Raw genomic sequence first — 17,571 nt, forward strand, 5'->3', positions numbered from 1 at the left:
ATCTACAACTAAAAAACATGGCAAAAGCATCTTGGAGCTGATCCTCAGATCTGCTGGGCAGAGGCCTAGCATTCCATAAAAAGCTTTAGGCATGTGGAAAACAGGCCTCAAAAAAAGACAGTTTGTCCCAGCAGCCTGAGCACAGCAATGCTCTGTTTATACATGACCACTGTGAAAGAAAAATCAACACCATAATGAAGAACGGCATGTACACAAGGTAAAATCCACCTGCAAACAGTTTTAAACCACCCTGCTCATCACTTTGCTTTGTTTCAAGTAATTGGTAAGAACTAATGATGAGCACAGAATACAAAACATTTATAGAAGAAGCATTAGTCATCCTTCCTACAGGCACAGCTCCCCTCTGCTAATTTACCTAAGTTTTCTATATACACTAAATCTTTATGTAGTCTGATTAGAAGTTAACAAATATTTGGGTATCCTTTGATATGGGTGTTACTGTGCCTGTCCCAGTGAGGTTTCTCAAAAGTATACTGGAATATAAAATAGCATTAGCAAGATATTCTTCTACACCATAGAAGAAATAAAGTAGTAGAGAAGCCAGCCAATTACTAACACTATTTTAAGTACAAAAGCTACCAACCAGAGCAAAAGGATTTGGTATGGAACACTACAACTATACAAAAGGAAGAGACAACATCCTAGCAGCCTACCTGATAACTGTCAAACAAATATCACAGTTTCTATTCTGCCTTTCTCTCAAACAGGAGAGCCTAGTTAACATCCCCCAGTTACATTTCCCTTTTTGAGAGCTCTAGAGCAAAAGCAGCAGAAAGGAAAATGAAATTAACCCCATGTGCATTGATCCTGAAAACATGTTTGAACTTTAAATAACAGCCTTCCATCCTATTTGGGGAGAACATAAGGTGTTGATTTTTGAGATTAGAAATTGAAATTAAATCAAATCAGAAATTATATACAAGATCAGAGTAGCAATTCCAGTAGATGTTTCTTTGCTAGTAGCCAGTTTTAGTGGACAAAAAAACCCCAACAGAATCCACTGGTTTAGATAGAGGATCATAGGATTAAGTGTCAACACACATTTTGCCCAATCATTATGTTATAGGAAATAAACCAGCTACATCTTAAGATACTTTCATGACTTCACAGCTAGTAAGCTCCAGTCCTCTCCACTACAGCTGGAGCTGGCACAAGGAGTTTGCAGAAATCCACCCAGTTAATCCAATAGCAAAGAACAGAAGAAAGTATTGATGAAATTAGGGAAAAGAGAAAAAAGACTTTCAGCTAAAGAGACACATAGGGACAAGTACAGTACCAGGCAGACAGTTGGGGTCCATCTGAACATCACTCTATCAAATTCAAGCAGAAGCTTTCAGCCTTGCTACCACCTTTGAACTGTTTCAGACAAACTTGATATTAACCAAGTATCCACGTCCTACTCTTTTCCTAAAGCCTTGGAAGAAGTCCAAGATAAATTAAGCCCATTATACACACACTTTCTTGTTGCATTAATGAAAGTGTAGCTAGATTGTCTCCTTTGAAGTGTATGTAACAACCATGAAGACACATTAATGGTTAGCACAAGAGTTGTTTTATGCTAATATTTAGAATTCAAAGATGAACTAGTAATTAATACTGCTCTTCCCCTCCCCTCTGCACTCCATGTGGCATGGATATTAGTGTCCTCTGGGCACTTGAAGCCATGCATCATTATAATTTCAACTTGAAGTCAAGAGGGAATTAAACTAACTATGTAATAACATACTTTAATTATTGTTCTAAACACAGAACACCTGCATGCACTCTCCTTTGTCTTGGAAATATGCATACTAAGAAGGTAAGCAAATATAGAAAAAACCAGATATGCCCCCAAGTTCTATGTATGCAAAGGCTCAAGAAATACAGAGTAGAATTTTAATCTTTACACTTTTAAATAATGTTAGCTGTTGATAGCACTGCAATCTTTCCCTTTGTTTTTGAAAAAGCAAATGCCCACAAAACCAATTCCAGCTAATGAGCTCTAGATGTCGTGCCTTAGGAAGGGGAGAGGCCCACACTCAATCACTGTTCCTAAGGGAGCAGAGATTGTGGCACTGTTTTTCTAAGTCCTCCTCAATTCCCACATCAGCCCTACCCAACTGAGTCACCTCTAGAGCTCGTTGGGCAGCAGCAGCCACAGCTGAAAGGGGACATGAAACAAAGACTCCACTGGCCCACAGTGATGGCAGCAGCTCACAGATCAAACCCTCATGCAACTCTAAACAAAATCCATTCTCTTCCTCTCATGGCTTAGGCTCCGAGCACAAGTATCACCACAGGCCTTTTCAACAATAAGAAACACAAATGTCTCTGTTTTACTGCTACATTGAGTCACAAAATAATAAGTCAATTTGAACTTCACATTTCCATAAGAGACTTATCAGAGAATAGACCTGCTCATGGCCGACAACAGAAGTGTAATTCATCCAAAAGAAAGGGACAACACACCTAAGCTGTCCTTCATTTCAGCCCCCAGCAAAACACCAGCTCAGTTTTCAACTTCTGCACATGCTAAAAGAGGGTGGCAGAGAAGCAAACAGAAATAAAACACCTTATTTTAAGTTCTCTGTAAATTTACAGGAGTAAGTTGAGCAGAAAAATAAAAGTCACCACCCTAAGAGTGGGTGCAAGTTCTTTCATGTACATCAATACACACAAAGAACTTGAATAAAGGATCAAACAGGGATTATGCACAGTTAAATATACATGGTAGAGCCAGAGTTTAGCTATGAAAAAAATAAGTTAATAAACACACTCCTGAAACAAATGCTTCGATCATATTCCAGCAGCAGGACTGAATCTTCTGAACAGTACTTTGTGGCTACAGTAAATCTTTAGCATGTTTGCAGCACTAACCACTACACTGGATTTAATTACTATTAAAAAGCTAATTGCTTATAGCAGTAAAGAAAATCAGCATAAAATAGCATATGTAGCCTACAATTCCAAGCAATTTGAATATATGACAACCAAGACATTATCAATCCCACTGTTACAAAGCAGCATCAGAACTTCAAAATCCAATCATCTCTTTCAGGTTCATGTAATCTGGAGGGGATCTGATAAAGCTTTACATTATTACGAATCAGACAAAAACCACAAATGGGCACACCTTAGGAAGGAAAACTTTGTAACAAAAGTAGCAAAATACATGAAGCAGCCTTTGAAAGTAATCACATGCCCTGTAAATTTACTCTAAGCACATATATTCAAAATGCTCCTCTATTTTTTTTTTATCCATCTCCTCTCACAGACATGGATCTGGGAGCTATGAAAGGGAGATTATGTCAGCAAGTCTTCAAATTTATTTCATTGCTGACCCCTAGTTACTCCTCTAGTGGGTAACGATGTTATAACTTTCCTCATAAGGATGTGTATCACTAGAGAACACAACAAAGCCATGGAAAGTAGGCTAATATTAAAAAAAAAACCAACAGTGATTTTGTTAGTCCAAAGCTGGAGCCATAACTCAAAAATATGTCCCAGTAACTACTTTATAGTTTCAGCACTTCATTTGCCACTGACTCCCTGATGTTCCAACTTTCTCCAGATTCCTTGGCAAGCTGAAGGTTCACAGAGTACCAAATCTTTAAAATCCATCCTAATTGCTTAGGGACAAACAAATTACCACGGATAGCAAGCTGCCACAAGCCAAGACTATCTTTCCTGTCAGCCAAAGTTTGTTTTGTTTACCTTACATCTGCAGTGATCTGGGTGTAGATATGAGCAGCTTGAGAAGTTCTGGTGATACGCAACAGTTTGTGCTTCTGCCTAAACCCTGTGACAATTAACATTCTGACAGCCTTCAATCCAAGTCCAGGACATGCAGTGTTAGATAAAGGGAATATACATTCTGGAAATTAACCTCTGAAGAATTGCCACCAGCTGGGGTTGGGCAACCACTTTACCTTCACCTCTTCCAGAACAAGAGACATGTGGTTTATAACTTGGTAGTCTCTCCACAACCCTGAAGTTATCACAGCTGAACAATAAACATCAGAAGGCACTGCAGGAGCACTAAATATTTGACAGCCAACACCTTACACATCTTTGCAAGTCCAAACACTTCATTTTCCCTACTTCCTTTCCTTCCTCACTTTCTGATAGGAGAAAGCACCAATATGTGTGGATGAATCATGGAAAAATACTCTGTTCTACAAAGCTATCCAACAGCCAAACACAACACTAAAATATGCTGGGCCTATATATAAACATCTGATTTAAACAACAGTTTATAACCAACACAGGGGTGCTATCAGGTCATTGTGCTGTGCAAAAACCAGTCATTACTGAGGGCAGCACATGGATATACCTGCTCTTAACTGTCCAAGTAAGCATGGTCTAACTTTTAGACTTTGCTGATTACATGCAGCCAGTTACAGTAGAAATTCCATGTTGTGATATAAGAAAATCATGTTACTGTACCATGAGAGTCAGAACTATCAAAATCACCATCTTTAAAAAAATAAAGAAATAAAAAAAGGAAGAGTAACTAGAACTTTTAAGCACAGGTTACCAGACTAGTACTGTTAAAATTGTCCCTGGTCAGTAGGAAGAACACTAAATAGTACCAATAACTGGACACCTTAAAAAATTCTACTTCAGTAAATTAATTGAGGATCAATAATTAAGCTATTTTCATATTTTTCAACTTACTACTTAAAGTACATGTCAATCAAGTATTCCAAGTATGAACAAGTTCCCTAATTAGATCTTAAGTTCTCCAGCTGGAATCCAAGACCTATTACATTAAAAGTGTAGATTCTTTCTTAAAGTAGACTGTTGAACTTTGCAATGCTATAAACAGAATCATACATATTCAGGGAAAAAAAAAAAAAAAGAGAAAAAAAAGGAAAGAACCCTATTTAATGCTTCAGTTAACTGTTAGCTCATACAATAATTCTCTCCAATTGGCATGAAGGGGTAAGGACATTTTTTACAGTATCCTACTGTAGGATACTGCATCAGTATTAAGATTCACTAAAAATCTGAAAATGTTAAATTTATCCAGTTTGAACATTATATGCTTAAATAATTAAGATGGTATGTTCACAGTACTAGAAAGCACTGGAAAAACTAGAGACACAGTGGACTATGTGGAACTAGAAAAGGCACTGCAATGGTAATTTAGATGTTACAGTAATCAAATTGTAACATATTAAACAAAGCCCACCAGAACACATCCTGCTGGGAGCAAGATATATATAATCAGGACTTTCAAGCCCAAAGCAGAATGTAAACAGATTGCAGTTTGTGTACTAATACTCCAGCCTTATCTCAGATTTAAAAAAAATAACCCAACAACAACAACAAAAAAAAAACCCCAAAAAACAAAAAACAACAACAACAACAAAAACTTCAGAGAATGAGCACCTGTGCATCTGTCCTAGGGGCATGCAATTGGTGACTCAAGGACTATTAGGCTGTTTCTTAGCAACCTCTGCAAGCTCTAATCAAGTAAGACTAAGATTGTCATTTAGCCTTGAAATGCCTTGCCCCATCCATCTAATGTAGCTTTCTATTGAGGAGCAAACAGTCATTGCAACCAGATAAAATCCAGGCTTACTACATGATTCATCTCAGAGTTCTTGTTATCAGAAGATCCTCATGTTAAATATTCTTTTTCCACTTTATTTAGCATCTGAAACAGTAATAATAAAATAAATATTTAATTTTTCTCCTTCATATACAAATTAAAGGCTAACTACAAAGAAAACCCTTGGGAATGGTTTAACAAATGAGCACAAGGTATAGTTCAACTCTTAAACAACATTTTATAGTAAATAATTCCCCAAATATGATTACAAGAAAAATGGTTAATATCAAAAGCAGTGGTAGAGACATTTCAGGTAAATAGCAAGCATTTCTCTCAGATGAATGGTATTTAAATTTTTGGTGATGCTGAACTGGACAGACACTGCACACACTGGATTTCTAAAATTAACTATCTTCAAGCAGAGCCTGGCCATCAGACCAGAAAAAAAAAAGAAAAGCAAAAGCACTGGAGTAATCAAAAAAATCAACTCATCTGTTCAGTCCTAGTCTAGCATCATTGCTTGTCTGTAGTATCAATGGGCACATGACAGGCTCTGCTGAAGACAGCATTCCATCATTTATGTATTTTTTCTCATACAGTAAGCAAAGGCACTGAAAGACTGGTTACATCAGGGGTGGCCATCCCTCCATGACTCGAGGTGATCCACAGCAGAGCCATCACACTGTTCTCCTCAGCTCTGTCCCTCCCAACAGGTCTCCCTGGGTGCACAGAGGGGAAGGAGCAGCTCTAAGGGAGCCCCACCACGGGAGGCAGAAGGTCAGTGGTGTCTAACATGAGCAGGCAGAAATGCTCTCAGCTACCCACACTGGTTCATTCACCAGCCCTTGGGAGCAGGAGCAAGCTGGGGTGGTCAGGTTTTATCTCTACCTCCTGTGAGAGCTCAGCAGCTCAAAAGCACTGAATGGACACAGCACACAACTGCCAGCAGTCACCTCTGACCAGAGGCTGCCCTTCTTTTAGACACCCACCAGCCAAAGCCAGAGCAGCTTTCTAGCAAGAAGTCCATCAAAGGTTTATCACAGAGCAGAGAGGGAGGGAATGGTGGAGTTACTGCCAAGGAACAGCACATCTCTCCTTCAGGTAAACAAATGGATAAGCACCCAGGAGTCAGAAGCACTGCCAGTACACCCTTATTCCTCATGCCTTGAAGCAGCCCCTGTCCTTCCAAACTGATGCTCTCAAGCTCCTTTCAGATCAGAGGATTACTGCAGCTAGAACTGGAGGGGAAAAAGCAAAAGCAAATGGATGTGCTGGCAGAAAAGGCAGGGTCACTTTCTGGTCTCTTCAGCAGGTTGAGCAGCTCTGAAGCAGATCAGGCAACGCAAGCAGGACCCACACAGAGTTGACAAAACATTGGGCTTGCTTTCAGAAAAGCAGGGAGGGAAGCTTTCTGGCACACAGTAACCTAAAGCTCCTGCAGATGACTAAGTATACAATGTGATTATAGCTGCTTTATGAACTTGGGGTAGTTTTTAAAGTATGTTCATAGCATGTATTTCAGAGCCAACACAAAGCAACACCTAGAGGAAAAACAAGTGAAGGAGTCAGACTACACAAAAAAAGATTAATTTCACTCATCTCACCTACACAAAGTGACTCAAAGGTATTGCTCAAGAGGCCAGACAGCTACTGGCCCACAAGGGACAAGACAAAAGTAGTTTCCAAGGCTAAAAAATAAAATCACAATTTACCTTACACATCTGTCTCAAATCTCCTTCTCATACAAGAAAAGCTTTGTGGCAAAATACATATTAACAAATATACTAAAAATCTACTACACCATTTTTGTCATTTTTAAAGTTCAGAAAATGTAGTTGTTCCACATTATTATTTGCTTGACAAAAGCTTAATTTTTTTGCAGCTTTTGTGCTGAAAAACAGTGAACTCCCAATAGTTCTCAAAGCCAGCTGCATATGCACAAGAAACACAAGCAGTAGCGTCAAACACAGAAAGCAGCTTCTGCCACACAAAGCTCCTCAACATCTACACTAACACTTGAACCTCAGAGGATCACTCAAGCCACCTAAAATATAGTAGGAACACAGCCTAATTAGAACAAATATCTTAAGTCTGATATAACAAAAACCAATTACAATTTCACCCCAACTACGTCCCAAGATAAACTGATTGTTTAAAGATTAAAGCTACAAGTGGTCATGTCTCCAGCAAACCTCTCCTATGCAGAATTTTTTTGTTGAGAAAACAGTATTTGGAACATCTTTAAACAGCCCAGAGACAGTGCTACAAAGCCTCTACTGCACTGCAGTGAATCAAACATGCTCTGCTTCTACCTCACATCCTCTCATGTAAGAGTAATCCTGACTACTTTAATACCTATTCCATTTTCAGTCAAAGATTTCATGCCCACACCAGCTGTGTGGCTAGGAGTGTAGCATTTCAAGATAGGCTGGCTGGAGCACCTTCTGGAATAAGATGAGAAAGCTGACAAGAGGTGTACAAGCACATTGTCAGTGGCTGGGAGGTGAGGGACTTTGTCTGCAAGTTTTGACTTCAGCCTCAGTGTTCCCAATAAATAAGTACCTGTTTATTTAAGGAAACTTTCAAGGAGTATAAATAGAAGTGTTCTTTACTATCTGACCATCTCTGTGACATTCAAAAAACCCCCAGAACTTCAAGGTATAAAGTTTACATAGTTAACAGAACACTGTCCTTTGAGGCATATTTATTTCAAAGACATAAGAAATTCTAGATTTAGTGACATGAATGCATGAAAGATTAAGAGTGCAAAGAGCACTTCTGCTTAAAATTAGAAGACCGATTTCCTATAGTTACATGAAACTTAAGTCTTTAGACTTTCTATTCTGGGCAAGCTGCAAATAGTTGCTGGCACACACAGCATGCCAATAATAAATCCCTTTTTCAAAGAGTGGTTCTGAAGTAGTCACCATTAAGGCCTTGGTTCTTTTTTAGAGGTGACACCTGCAGCTGCTATTGAAATCAACTGGAGTTGTCACTTCCCAGTATTGCTGAAGTCACTCTCTAAACATCACCCCGTTATCTTCTTCTAAGAAAGAGCAAAACAAAATCTGAAAATTATCCTTTGCACTTGCCTCACTTGAGACCAAAGGGATATCATTTTATAATAAACCATTTCCACAACCATTAATTTCTGATCAAAAAGGCTTCAAGCCAAATAGATTACTGAGCAGGTAAAAGCATGTCACTTCCATGATCTACCTCCCCAAAAGCGAGGAAATGTGGATCCATGCTTTCTGATTTACAATGTATTTGCTCATGATTTGCAACAAGCAGAAGGCTTTATGAGCTCAAGGATTGCAGGTATTTTGGCAAAAATAAGAAATATTTTGGTGTGGCAGGTCCACAGTCTGCTGACAAGCCCACCAGGCAGAAGTAGTAAGCATACACCAAGTTTGGGGAGGGAAAGTCAAGTATGGTCAGCAAAGCCTTTCACCTGGGGAAAAAAGGCTACTGGTAAATAAGATATTAAACATTTATGTAGATCATCAATATGATCTAGCTACCAACTAGATTATTTTTTCCATGCTGATTTCCTGTGCTAACAAGATGTGATGCATGTACATTACAGCCCACCACTACCAGGTGAATTTTATATTTTGGTATAGCATCTTGCTCTCACTTCTTATTCCCTGTCTTCAGGTCTTGTTTGGAAATGTGCTTTTGCAAGCACTTTCTTGAAGAAGGAGTTTCAATGGAGCAAAGAACAACTCATTACAGGTAAAGTTTGCTGTGTGTCTCCCCTGATGTTTCATTTGTCAAGTTGCAATCTTTTTCATAAGAAAAACATACCTACTGTTCCTCTAGCACAGCCATGCACAAGCTCCTTTTCCAGTGCTAAACGGCCTAACTTTAACCTACCTAATTTAAGCATATCTGTCCCAATGGGTTGTCATCCTAGATGACAGGATGCATGTTTACTCTATAAGGGAGCAGAGGGTAATCTAATCCAGGATATTTTCATTACAAAGCCTCAAGATCCTGATCATAGAGCAGTGATGGCTGTGTTGAGACAGGAGGTAGACCAACTGTGGATCTACCAGCCAAACAAAAATAGACAAGAGCATTTCCTACAGCCAGGCTATCTAGTTCCCTAGAGGCACCACGGATCCCAGATAATGAGCTTGAAGGCTAGATGTCTTCCAGGGCCCTAACCACCTTCATCTCTCAGATTAAAAGGACAGGGAGAGCTTGATGCAGAATCCTGCAGTTAACCAGACAATATGTGAAAGTGCTAGGCAGAATGCTGTACCCATTAAGCAATAAAACCTGCAAGGTCAAGTATTCCTGCTCAGGTTTTGGCAGGGGAGGGTACAGGTTGCTTTCTAAGAAATGTAAAATTTACTGCTGAAGCCAAGCTATCCTCTCAAAAGCTTTACATATTTGATGGTTTACACTCCTGTGTATGTTTGAGATCAAGACTGAACCCCTCCAAGTATTGTATGAGACCCACACATGGTCTGCTACAAATGAAACACAGACTGGACATTAAAATTATAGACATTTTTTATCAACCTGAGAGTTAACATTACTTCAGAAGGTTAGAGAGAGCTGCTACAACCACACTCTAAATAGGGAAAACCACTAAAATAGTGCCTAAAAATAAAATCAGTTAGTTACCTAATCCTAGTGGGGAAGGCACCCTTTATCCAAGCAATATGTAAGAGCTGCCTGAACCTCTACCACCTCTCTTTCAGATTGGTTACAGAGTCCTAGCTATGCACCAAGCAAAGGAGAGGTGAAAATGCTTGTTTCTGCTACTTATCTCCAAGACTCTAAATGCTGAAGTTCACCTGAGGAGTTCAGAGTACACAGTATCCATAGGTGCACTGTCAGTCAGAGCTGGATCTCAAAAACAGAGGGGCTGAGAGAAGCTAATGATGCATACTGTAATACATGATTTCAACATCCACAACTAGTCAGAACAATTCCTCTATATGACTAATTAACTGAAGTGATGGATGCCATACCAATATTTACGGTACAGGAAAAACTCTGAATTCCCTGAGGGAAAGAACAGGGTGGAGGGAAAAACCACGCACAACTCCATTTCATGCCATCTTGCAAAGGAGTACAAGAAATGGTTCCACATAACCCATCCCACAGAACAACTAATGTTAAAACACCATCTTCAGAAGCAACCTTGAATTAAGCCCAAATCTAAAATTCTGTCAATGGCTATTGATAAATATTAATGTGCCAGGTATTCATGAAGCTTCAGTATCTGGACAAACAGCTTTGTGCTAGAATTCAAAGCTATTTGAATTCTTCTGTCTTCTTCGTTTTAAAGTTGCACATAAATTTCAATTGCATCATTTGTTTGTTAACAATCTCAAACAAGCATTAAGCTTCAAGTTTTACAGCAGGAGGCAAAGAAAAAAATGTGAGGTAGGTGGGTGAAGAAGACAGCTGTATTGTTCTAACTGTTCCTCAGCCTCTCCCACTGCCAGATTTCTGTGGATGATGTATCCCAAGGTAGCAATTTTAAGAACTTGCTGGCACTATCCCAAGCTCCCTCTTGCAAATCAGAGATCAGACTAATGATATTAAAAAAAAGGACAGGAAATAGGAATAAGCTGGATAACTGACACTGTTTCAAACACTGCAAGTTGCTGAACTCTGGTACTGCAGCTTTACAGAAGAGACAGTTGTCCAAACTGAAAAATTTTCCCTCATAAAATTAAAAAAGAAAATCAGTAAAACAAAACAAATCGCTTTTCAAGAAATTATTTGCTTTACGGCTACTTGCGAGCTTGGGACTAGTAGTATCACACAGACTTTAAGAACTCCCCACCCCCAGCAATTACTGCATTAGTCTCTAAGTGACGGAGTTATCATTCAGATGACATCCACCAAGAAGTCTGCATATACTCATGTTGGTTTCCATCAGTGGAGCTCAAAAATTCAAGTCAGAACTACTGAAATAAATCCTCTTCCCACAGCCAACACCAAAGCAAATTTGTTTCATAAGTGAAAGACACAATTTCCAATGCTCTTTACTCTTGCTCCTTCCCATTATATTAAAGAAACAGTAACTTCATTACTGTTGTACAGCAAAAACAAAAGTCATATGAAAGGACTATGCCCATATCATTGTTTCTCATTTGCAAACTTAAATACAGAAAAGACACTATTTGAGAATAATTTTGAAATTACCCCAGGGAGTTGAAACATAACCCAGGAACTCAATCTACTTCAAAAAACCCTCGTGATAAACTAGCACTACAATTAAGCTTCTCCTTGCAAAGTCTACACAGCTTATGCACAACTCTGACAAAGATGCAGTGTTCCCCATCAACAGACAGAACACACAGAGTTCAAGATCTAACTACAACATACAGAAGGGACTTCTTTCCATAAATGCATCCACAGACTGTTGTAAGTAAAACCTCCACAGGTTATTTTTAGAACTCAGGGTGGGCTGGGAGAGTACTCAGTAAACTGTCCAAAAATCAGCTAACCATCCACTAGACTGCAGTGGCACTGTTTAGATAAATTACAGCCTGCTTTGCAACAGCTGCAGGAAAAAAATGGGGGAAAAAAATAAATACCCCCAGTATTTAAATTCCCTTAAAACGCTGGAGGCAACAGTACAAGAAACAGCAGCAGACAGGGCAGTGTGGGCTGGAGACACTGTGTTAATTCACCTGCATGAGGCAGGTCAAACAGGCCTTACTTAGGACTGGGTGAGCACAGAACAACAATATCCGGCAGCTGCAAGGTAAGAATGTGCTTATTCCAGGAAAAAAATTCAAAGAAGCTGGGCTTAGAGACCTGCAGTGCAAGGATTATCAAACTCTCCTTGTGTTTCAAGTAGCAATACTAGTAACTGGCAAAATAAAAGCATGAGTTAAGTTACCTCTACTTCCTCATGCAGATAACATACAAAGTCTGAGGTGCTAACATTACTGAAATCTCCTACTGAAGAGTTTACAATTTCATCAGGTCTGTATTAAATGGCCAATAAAGAGGAGAAAGAATCTTAATTTTCTCTTTGATCTTATAATTTAAGAACACAGTTTTCAATACCCTGGGTTTATGGTATTGACTATATCCATTAACAGGAACGTTTCCAAGTTCAAGAGGGCACAGAACCAACAAAGGCCATCAAAATACCCCCCACCTGGCAACCAGAACTTAAGTACCTCTGCATAAAAAAATTTATTAGTTATACCTTTTTTATTTTTAAACATTTAACTGCAGCAAAATAAGTCAGTCCTTAATTTGTGGGGCATAAGCATCAGGTTGGAGGGTCCGTGGTAGCACAGAAAGCGAAATGATTTTTGTAGACTGGCTTCTTTTAGCTTGAAATGCAAATGAAGCATTTTTGTGCCTAACCATTCCTAGCAGGCATTCTCCAAGTAACCAAGATCCTGCGAGCTACAGTCTGAGAGGTTCAGTAAGGGCCATTTCATCTGTTAGTCACCAGGTGCCAAACGCAATCCACAGGTACTGAGGCTTCCGATAATGCACCTCCCCACCAAGCTGGGGCACTGCACCATCCCCATTCCTCAGCACCTCACAACTTGCCAGCTTCCACCCCGTGGCCCACTTGGAAGGGCTGAAGGCAACAGCTGTGAACCTCCCTGCAGGATCCTACCTGCCTGCAGCCGGGCAGGGAGCCCAGCCTTCCCTCCCTCCTGCCGCTCCCCAGCGCTGGGCACTCTCCACACCCAGCACCCCCAAAAGCAGAAGGATGCTTCCAGTCTCCAAGGACAAGGACTAGCACCGGCCTACAGCCCCCGCCGATGCCCCATCCGTGGGAGCACGGAAGGCATACAGCAGGCTGGACAGGATTTTGAGCAACCCTAGCTAGCGGAAGATGTCCCTGCCACGGCAGCGGGTCGGAACGAGATGGTCTCCGAGGTCCCTTCCAAGCTACAGCACCCTGCGTGCGGCGCACAGGGTGGCGGGGACTGAGGAGGCAAAACCCTGAAAGCCCCGAGCGGCGGAGCGGAATGCAGGGCACAGCGGCGGCGGCCGCGGGGTCCCGCACACACGGACACGCAGAGCCCCGGCCCGCAGACGGTGCCGGGGGCCGAGGCCGGGCTCGGAGGGGCAGCCCCAGCCCACGGCGGGCGGTGCCGAGGGCCTAGGCCGGGCTCGGAGGGACAGCTGCAACCCCACGGCGGGCGGTACCGGGAGCCGAGGCCAGGCTCGGAGGGGCAGCCCCGGCCCACGGCGGGCGGTGCCGGGGGCTGAGGCCGGGCTCGGAGGGGCAGCCCCGGCCCACGGCGGGCGGTGCCGGGGGCTGAGGCCCGGCCCAGGTGCGGGGGCCCCGCCCCGCGCAGGTGCTGGGACCCCCCGGCGCGCGCCCCGCCCCGCCCCCGGCCCGCGCGAGCCGCGGCACGCGCCCCGGCCCGCGCGCTGCGCCCGCCGCCAGCGCCCCCTGGCGGGGGCAGCCCCGCACCGCGGCCGCGCCGTCGGGATCCGCTGCGCGGGTGGGGACGGCGGGGGTGCTCCCCGTTATTGTCATTTCCCTGCTCTCAGCCTCTCGCGGCCCGGGGAGCGCCTCCGGCCCGCAGCCGCTCCCCGGAGGCTCCCGCAGCAGCCACCGCCCGCGGTGGCCCCCGCCGCGCAGCCGGCCGTGCCCCGCAGCCCCTCAAGCGGCGGCCGCGCCCAAGGCAGCGCCCCGGCAGCTGGCCCCGCTCAATAACGGGGGAGCGGGAGCAGCACCGACCGGAGCGGGCGCGGGGGGGGAACACCGCGCAAAAAAAAAAAAAGAAGTGATAACCAGAGCGCGATTAAAAACCTACCGGCCACGCGAACTGGAAAGGAATAACAATCCTGCCCGTCTCGGGGGTTCTGCCTTGGTGAGAGTATTTGTTGCTGTTCAAATAGAAAATATTTCCACCGAGAACGGGGGTAGATCCGAATCCGTAGTTGCAGGGTCCGACCGGGGTGATCTTGGCCTGATATTCCTTGAGGCAGACTTTCACGTAAGTGTCGCACTCGTCCCGGGAGCAGTCCAGGTTCTCGGGGCTTTTCATGCCATCGCAGCATTCCCCATTGAACAACTCGCCGTTTACATTCCGCACCGAGTTAAGCTGCAGCTCGAAATAGCCCGTGGACCGGGACACCTAAAAATAAAAACCGAAGGGGAGACAGCCTCGTTACTACCGCGGCCGGGGGCAGCACCGGCAGCGCGGTGCTGCGGGTCTCCGGCTCCCCACCACAACTTTCGCCGGCTGCGGGTTTAACCCCGCCGCGGCAAGATACATACGCGTACAGATATATACACGCACGTACATAGCGTTATAGACACAAATAGAAATAAGAAAGGAGTAAGGTGCAAGGGGAGCAGAGAGAAGGGAGCCGCGGCGCCCCGCGGCCGGAGCGCAGCTCCCCGCGCCCCGTCCCTACCTGCACGCAGGAGGCGAGGAGCAGCGCCAGGCCGAGCGCGGCGGCGCGGGGGGCCCGGCTCGGCCGGCCGGCGCCCCGCATGCCTCCTGCTCCCGCTGCCGCTCCGCGCCGCCGCCTCAGAGGAGCCCGCCGAGCCCACCGGCCACGGACCGGCGGCCGCTCGCGGCATGGGCGGCGGGGGAGCCGCCCGCAGCGCGCCGGGGGGCGCAGGGCATGGGCTGCCGGCGGGGCCGCCCGGAGCGCTCCGCCGCCGCTCCCCTCCCGCGGGCTCCGCTCGCCCTCTGTGCGCCTCGGCTCCGCGGACACCCAACAAGTAGGTGCCGGAGTGACAGCTTCATTACCCATTCGCCGCCGCGGCCGCCGCCTTCATATTAATGAGGGGGACGGCCCGGCCCCGCGGCCGGCGGGTGGGGCCAGAGCCGCTCCCGCCGCGGCTCTTAAAGGCGGCGGGCGGTTCTCGCTCTGCCCTGACCGCGGCGGGGCCCGGCAGCGCCGGGCGGTGGAGAGGGATGAGAGATGCGGGACAGCTGCGGGCTCGCACCTGTGTGTCGGTGGCTGTGGGGTGGACACCCATCCCACGGCGATGGAGGAATAGCCTCGGGATGCGTGCGGCCGTGGAGGAGGCGGTGTGTGCGCCCACACTCGTGTGGAACTGCCCAGGGAGTGTGCAGACAGACATGGAAGGGCACATACAGCCAGGGAATGCTTGGGGTGGGAGCATCCCAGTAATGCAGGAATTGGTACTGCTGTACAGGAGTACTGGGCGGAATCACCTGAAGCTGTGCAGGAGTGCTCGGGGTGGGGTCACCGACAATTCTAAAGGAGTGCTTAAAGCAAAGATCACCTACGGCTGTGGGGAAGGGCTCAGGGGGATCACCTACAGCTGTGGAGGAACAGTGTGCCCTCAGTCACGGACGGCGGCACTGGCTGGTTGTGCCTGCAGTCATGTAGGTGTATGGTATGTGCAGATGTAGCCATGGAGGAGAAGAGAGCACGGGATCATCCATGCTAGTGAAAGAACACGCATGGTGTGTGTAGCCACAGCTGTGGAGGAGTGCGTGGGGTGGATGCACCCGTGGTTGCAGAGGAACCCTGAAGCTGGGGACAGCCACGGCCCCAGAGGAGCGTGTGGGGTGCGCTCCCCCGCAGCTGTGCAGAGCCACACATGGCTGTGGAACAGCGCATGGGGTGTGCGCCCCCACGCTCATGGGGAGGCACAAAGGGTGTGTAAACCCACAGCCCCGTAAGAGCTCACACAGGAGGGCTTGCAGAGTGACATGTGCGGCGCACAGAACAGATGGCCGAGTGGTGGATCATGTCCTCCTCCAGTGGTGGCTCAAACAAATATGAGGGTAACTGCGCGGAGATTTCTCCTTTAGTTTAAGCACCCTGTGATTTTGATCCCCGCTGACAGCTATGAAGGCTATACATGCAGACAACTGCATGCGATGGATACAGTATCAAAGCTCACATCTGCATTTAGGACTGAAGTTTTCCTACTATTTCTCTCCCTCCCCCCTCTCCCCGTTTAACTCTTTCGTACTGATCATCCACCAGAGTGGACAATTGGAGAACAAACAGCTCAGAAATCAAAGGGCTGTCAAGTTTCCCTGCGCAGAAAAGCTTTCAGAGAGCCTCCCCCTGCCTTTTCAGCGCCCCGCTGCCCCCGTCCCTCCAGCAGCCAGCCGGCACGCTGCTCCTCTGCTATTCATGGCCAGCGTGCAGCTGCAGCTACTCTCCTAGGCTGACACAGCAGCAGCTGCTATGTGTGTGCCAGCTGGCTAGCCGCTCTCCAAAATCCTCTTGTCCGCCCCGCTCCCCTTGCTTTCCTGCTTCCCCACCTACAGACCTGCTTCTCCTTCCCCACCGCATCTCCCACTTGCCACAATCTGCTCCAGTTTCCTATCTTCCCCACTGTCCTGAGCCTACCCCTCTGCTGTCCTGGTTCACCTTACTTGCTCTCCAGGAAGCATCCCTTACTTTCCCTCTCATCCCTCTGGAGCTAAAACAGGAGCTCTCTGAAGTGGAGAGGTGCATATTGCTTTTAATTATTTTATGTGTCCTCTCTTTGAAACTGTGCCTCCCAAGATAACTGCGTTCAAGAATTTTTTTGGTTAAGATAACCTCTGGGATAACCACCTTTAGAAGGCGGCAGAGGGAAAGTGGGGAGGGCTGAGGGAGGGTTGTTATGGTGGGCTGAGGTCTCATATTAAAGTTGCTACATTTTGTTAATCAGAAACTCCACTGAGCCCATGCTCTTTGCCCAGCTGACCTGCTCACCGGCTTCCAAACGGACAAGCAAATGCTTTTTAGTTTTTTAATTACTCTTTCTGGTGGCTGAAGGGAAGGAGTTTCTTAGATGAGCTTTCTGCCTAAAGATTATTTTGTGGTGGATGGCAGCCAAAATATTTTGCAAGACAGGTATTTTGTTTGCATGTATCGTTATAAACAAACATAAAACCTCACGATCTACCTTCAGCACTATGCGGTCAATATGCCTGTGGAGGAAGACATATTTTTATCACTGAGCTAAGCAAATGTAATACAGAAGAAAGGTGATCCAGTAGTTACAGCATATGCTCAGTCTCTACAGAGTCAAGCTCGGTTACCTGCTGTATCGCAGAATTTCTTTG

The 17,571-nt window shown here is 45.2% G+C and overlaps 1 protein-coding gene across 6 annotated transcripts in view; it reads right to left on the reverse strand.

Annotated features, from left to right (window-relative positions):
• JAG2 (jagged canonical Notch ligand 2) overlaps positions 1-16,675 on the reverse strand; it is a 69,696-nt gene extending 53,021 nt beyond the window's left edge. The window contains exons 1-2 of one of the 6 annotated variants that reach the window (XM_086895609.1): positions 15,480-16,675; positions 14,332-14,655 (exon numbers count right to left, since the gene is read on the reverse strand). In XM_086895609.1, the coding sequence (XP_086751735.1) occupies positions 14,332-14,655; positions 15,480-15,659 (504 nt within the window). In that variant the 5' untranslated portion in view covers positions 15,660-16,675. Of the gene's footprint in view, positions 1-13,175; positions 13,819-14,331; positions 14,656-14,938; positions 15,457-15,479 lie in introns of those variants that run through there. The other 5 variants (XM_086895612.1, XM_086895613.1, XM_086895608.1 and 2 more) reach the window with 5 other exon arrangements.
• Positions 16,676-17,571: the final 896 nt, after the last annotated feature.

Source organism: Cyanistes caeruleus, chromosome 6, assembly GCF_971803275.1.
Source record: "Cyanistes caeruleus chromosome 6, bCyaCae1.hap1.1, whole genome shotgun sequence".
Classification (NCBI taxonomy): Eukaryota; Metazoa; Chordata; class Aves; order Passeriformes; family Paridae; genus Cyanistes; species Cyanistes caeruleus.